The sequence below is a fragment of the Acyrthosiphon pisum genome, chromosome X, assembly GCF_005508785.2.
Source record: "Acyrthosiphon pisum isolate AL4f chromosome X, pea_aphid_22Mar2018_4r6ur, whole genome shotgun sequence".
Taxonomy (NCBI): Eukaryota; Metazoa; Arthropoda; class Insecta; order Hemiptera; family Aphididae; genus Acyrthosiphon; species Acyrthosiphon pisum.
The window spans coordinates 1499527-1505526 of record NC_042493.1 but is presented as its reverse complement, the minus strand read 5'-3'; the positions used below and the strand labels follow the sequence as shown (position 1 = coordinate 1505526).

Sequence of the window (6000 nt, the reverse complement as noted above, 5' to 3'; positions counted from 1 at the left end):
TTCCTAATATCTAACCTTTTTTTTTTAAAAAACATAGTTTAATGATATAAATCAACCTAAAGCATTTTTTTATTTTTAGTAAGCAGCCATAAATTGCTCAATATAAGAAATTAATATGAGAATAATAAAGTAATAAAATTAATAAACCAAATCAAATTTAATATTTTTAAAACATGACCAAATTTTTTATATTGATTTTACTACAAATTATGTTAAACCCCTAACTAATTAAATGTTTTTCTTAAGTTTGATTATATTAAATATAACAAATTACTCTTTTAAATTTAAGAAAAAAATGTATAAAATATGATATTAAAGCATACCTTCTTTGATCGTCTAGATCTTGGTTCTAGGCAACGATCCTCAGTTGAAAACTGTTTAAAATATTCAGTTAACTGTTCAGAATATTCAGTTGACTGTTCACAAATAATCGAAAAATTCTATGTCAGTATTTTAAAATAAACAATATGTAAAAATAATTACTTTGTCTAGTTCCGAATTTGTATCCTGTTTTTGTTGATCTTCAACACAATTGTTAGCCAACTAAATGTATTAAGTATTTAAAATAAAATACAAACATTTTACTATATTTTTGACATATACAAAATTAAATCATTTAATTAATTAAATTACTTTTCTGGAATTGGATACTTGAAAACTAGAGCCAGAGCTGGAGCCAACAAAATCTTTACTCATAGAAGAACGTTGATTATTGTAATACTTGATTTTTATTCATTAACAAAAATAAATCTAAATTAATAATCTAGTTAGGTAAACATTATAATGTGCAGCAGGGGAAGTAATTTACAAGTAGTACCCCTATTGTTAACAGAGGTTCAAAAAAAAAAAATACTTAGTTATAAATTAATATTGAATTTATTTTGACTTCAATTGTTCATAATGTATTACATGATTAGTTTCATTGATTTAAACCAAAAAATTAATTATTAAAAAGGAAAAAGTAAAAATAAAATCAAAAAAAATTTCCTATGTGATGTCAATAAATTTATAAATAATATTTATAATTTAGAAAATTATTTATTACATCAAAATACTGCCGTCCCAAGCAAAAACGCCGTAAATCGAAAAAAAAATGAGATAATACTGTATTATGTTAAATATTATAGTTTTACATGATTTTCTTAAATAAAAATGCTGTAAATATGATTATTTATCCAGAATTGTATGTTCATAAGAAAACAATATTGCCGCAATAGTAATAAAATATAATCGGTGCTTAGCAAAAACGCCGTAACCACAGTTTGCTTAGAAAGATTGCCGTAAGTTTTGTTTAAAATACAGCGTTTTTACTTAGCACTTCCGCACAATCTATATTTGCGGCGTTGTTATTTAGAAAACCGGTTTCCATTAAGCCGTATTGCCATATCTTATATTATATATAATTTTAAATTTTAAATTATGTTTAGAAGTTTTGATGTCGTTATGCATCGGACACATATTATTTTTAGTTCAGTTATAGATGTACCTCGTTGCGAATATTTTATGCACAGGAAAATTTTTAATATAACTTACTGAATTTAAGTAAATTTAAATTGTTTTTCATCATTAAAAGTTGAGATCAAAATAAGTGAAAATTATTGTTTTTAATTGATTATTTTAATATTTGTACAAATTTTTAAAACTATTAAAATATAAAATTAATTTTTAGATTTAGAATAGTCAGGGGAAGCAATGTCAACAAAAGTTTGTTCTCCGGTTTTCAATTTCACGTAAAAAGAACTAAAAGGTTAAAAAAAATGGCTTAATATGCATTAAGGCTTATTTATGCATTTAAATAACTAATTTAAAAATCAAAATATTTTTATCATCAACAATATGTCTCAAATTAAATTTGAAGTAGGGCGGCATCTTAAAAACATATGTATGTGAAATATGAATACAAATTTATTATTTTTGAAGATGTACATTTTTCATTATGAAACTGTTAAATGATTACTGTTGGTTTTGCATTCATGTTTGAATCCATTTCGCTGTATAAATATGGTTTGTGGTAAACATGATTTGTAAAAATAAAAATCTTCAACAAAAAATGACACTTGTAGAGTTTAATGTTTATCTGATGATTTAAAATGTATGTTTAAATATAAAAATATGAGTTAATTTTTTAAAAAATAATAATTTTAAAAGTATTATAAAAAATGTGTTATATTTTTCTTAATTTAATATATTGAAAACATTATTTATCTTTAGAAACGGTACTTCTTACAAACTGTCTTTCAATTGCTGAACCACTTGAGTCAAACCTTCTTTACCTAGCATAACCACTTGATATTAAGTTTAATAAATAATACATTTAAAAAATCAATTGATTAATTAGATAAACAATAATATTGTGAATGTAAGAAGTAAAATATTAATTTGTTGATTAACAAAAAATAATAATAATAATGAATAAGAAGAAAAATGTTTTCTTTATTGTTGAAATATATTTAAAAATATTGTTTTTTTGTAATAACTCTTGTATAATTAATAGAATCAAAATAAATAAAAGTTTAATAAATTTCATTTGTCGCAAAAATAACTTAATTTAAGTATATTAAGGGCCAATTGTCCGTTTAAGTGTCGGTTGACTTTAACTGGAAATGATAAGAACGGCCCTAAGTTATGTAACAGATGAAAATTAATAACTAAGTTTTATAAACATTTGGCAAATTGTACAATTCACAATTATGAAAATATTTAGGTATATTAAGTTATGAAAAATAATTATTAACTCTTTTAAATTGATGGCGATTAGTAGGTGTTGGCTGACAACTATAAAGTGTCTAAATTTAAGGTTGTTTAGTTCGGTGATTGCATACCTACATTCGCCATTTAGAGTAACATAAAATTTGAACAAATTATAATGTGGCCAAAGAATGTTGCGAATATGCATATATACAAATATTTGTAAACAGTCATTATTTTTTTTATTTATTTACTTCTAATTATACTTCATTTAAATGTTAATGATATACTTAAATAATGTATTAGTTTTATTCTAAAAAAAAGTGAGTCATTGTATAATGGATTGTATAACACTTAAATTCAATGGTAAAATATCATTGTATAAGAAAAACGCTTCTGTGCGGAGACGGTTTGTCAGTCTGGATATTTTATATTGTTATTATTTATTTTATCATGTAAGTTGAATTGATATTATAATACTATAATTTTTTATTCGTTTCTATGGTGATAAACAAAGCGTTAGAAATTAAAATCCCGTTTTTAGTGTTTTTTCATAATTTTTCGATGGTTTTCCGTGGCATTAAATAACTATTGAGAAATCGAAAAATGACCTCTCTAAAGTACCATCTTGATCCAATTTGCTAAAAGATAAGGTACTATATGTTGAAATCGAAGCACTCCTTCTGGTAGAAATTTTGTATACAGGATATAAAAATAAAAAATAAATAAAAAAATAAACACCATTGTAAAACCAATAGCTTCATCTCATAGCTCCGCTCAGAATCTAAAATAATACTGACTTTAATAATAAATAAATTTGAAATTATAATTGTGAAAAATGTATAAAATGATAATAATGAGAAAATATATGCATTTATTGAATATGTCCTAATATAATAAACCTTGATCTATGGAATAAACAAAATTAGTAATTTTATTTAATATTTGATTTACTATTCTTAATATAATAAATATCATATTAAATTTACTCACATCATTTTTAGAATTATTGACTTTGCGATTGATGTTCTTATTTTGAGATAAATTCAGTGTCTAGATAATAAAATTAAAAAATATATATTAAATACTTATTCAGTTTAGGTTAGGCTCATAATCATGTAATGTGTAACTTAGTTTTCATTAAACTCTTATTAAAAAGTCACAAATGAAAATAAGTTACTACAATCACATTTTACACTGCCTATAAATAATAAACATACTTTTTTACATAATTCAGTTCTAAAGGTATTAACATTATTATTTACTTTTGGAGCATTTGCTTCATCCAAATTATTAACTTGTTCTTGATTATTGGTACATTTTTCATCAAATACTATTCTTGGATCTTCATAAGTAATATAGTTAATGTCAATCCATTCTTGAAACACCTTTAATTAGTAAATTAATATACATTTTACTGTAATAATTAATTATTTCATTTAAAAAAATAGTTTATAATAATTATAACCTGAGACAGTACGACTACTCCAACAAAGTTACTAATTAAGTTTTCTACTCGACTGCCCCAACAGAGAAAGTCGTAACTCAATTTTACAACTTTTTTTTCAATTAGTTGTTACTTTTTTTCTGAATTTCAAACGAAGATGGAAGTAACTGTATCTTATTGTATAGGCTATAGAACACCTTTGGTTGATTTATGCTATAATCAGTTATGTTGGAAATCCAGAAAAACAATAACACCAGATTGAAAAAAAAAAAGTATAAAATTAAGCTAAGACTTTCTTTGTTGCTGCGGCAGTTGAGTAGAAAACTTAACCTTACCATTTTTACTGTGTGTATAGAATGTTAAATTTAACAGTGTAATATATATGATAAAAAACAATATCTTGTATATGATACACATTCAAATTATGTTGACACTACACATCGCACATATTATTAAATAAGTGATTTCTGCATGGAAACACAATTTATTTAATTAATTAAATTACAAATGATTTTGTGTGGTGGGTGAATTCAGGTATAATATTTTATATCAGGGATGGGCAACTCAATGTTACTAGAAGGCCAATTTTTTGAGTTAAAAAATATAGCGGGCCATAGAACATAGAACAAAAAAAAAAGCTATGTTAACTATGCCACCATAAATAATATAATATTAACATTTAATAGTTCAATATTAGATAAGAATTCATATCTACATTTTACGATGAACATGACATCGATATTAATAATTTTATAAATATAATAAAATAAAATACAGAAAAATCCTAAAATTTTAAACTTTTATAAAGTAATTTGAAATGTAGCACGGACCAGTTAAAAATAGTATACGGGCTGGATGCGGCCAGCAGGCCGCCAGTTGCCCATCTGTTCTATAGTAACTAAACATAATAATTAAAGCCACGGTCACATAATAATAGTAAAACATGATAGTTGCTTTCGCCACAGCGTACTGACACTGTACAAACTCCACTATAATTACTATCACCCTATCTAATATTAACTAGCATGCATGCATGATAGTTCTATCAAAATAGCAACTATCAAGTTTTTCTATAATCATATGACTATGGCTTAAATGCATATAGCTCAGGTATTAGTTAACTTTCGAAGGCATGGTAACGGAACCAGTTATCTTGGTCTCATGCTGTAATAGGTTAAATTAGGCAATGTATTTTGAATTTTTTTTCTTTATAAATAATTATATTATATTACAAGTCATGATTAAATTTTAGTATTTATCCACTTATTCCATAATTAGATATAACAAATACATTCAACCTGTACATTTTCCTATAGTTAAAACTTAAATTTGTGATTCGAATAATCATATAAAATTATAGTCTGTTTAAACAGTATGTTTAAGTGGACGCTAAATCTGTATTGGTTGTCTCTATCTTAAGGCGTTTGGTGCTGATGCTATTTTGTCCTCGAGAATACACTCTGCGGGAATAACAATACCGCCTTGTAGAATCAACCAAATTTGATCATTTTTTTTTTAATTTACAGAGGGAAATATTCTATGGCCTGCATCGATCTCTGTTTTTCAATATTTTATTCTGAAACTTTATAATATGTCTAAAAATATATAGGATAAAAACAATTTTTTTTACAAATTTTTTTATACAATTATTTGAAATAAAATGCAAAATCAGAGATCAATGCGGGCTGTAGGAAGTCTTTTTCTTTCAGATGAAAAAATAATCATCAAGATCCGACAATTCTACAAAGCTCGAGGGTTATTCCCGTAAGGCCATTTTTTTCAATACGATTCACCCTATCGACCCCCTCTTAATAGGTGTCGGGTAGTAGATTAGCAGAAAAGTCTTATAATTGAGGTGGCAACTA

The 6000-nt window shown here is 24.8% G+C and overlaps 1 protein-coding gene across 21 annotated transcripts in view; it reads right to left on the bottom strand.

Moving 5' to 3' along the window:
* LOC100569295 overlaps window positions 1–6000 on the bottom strand; it is a 28826-nt gene that overhangs the window by 19418 nt on the left and 3408 nt on the right. For 17 of the 21 annotated variants that reach the window (XM_029485822.1, XM_029485828.1, XM_029485823.1 and 14 more), the window contains exons 5-9: window positions 3954–4076; window positions 3682–3741; window positions 634–720; window positions 484–543; window positions 324–440 (exon numbers count right to left, since the gene is read on the bottom strand). In XM_029485822.1, coding sequence (XP_029341682.1) covers window positions 324–440; window positions 484–543; window positions 634–720; window positions 3682–3741; window positions 3954–4076 — 447 coding nt within the window. The remainder of the gene's footprint in view (window positions 1–323; window positions 441–483; window positions 544–633; window positions 721–3681; window positions 3742–3953; window positions 4077–6000) is intronic. The other 4 variants (XM_029485824.1, XM_029485839.1, XM_016801029.2 and 1 more) reach the window with 2 other exon arrangements.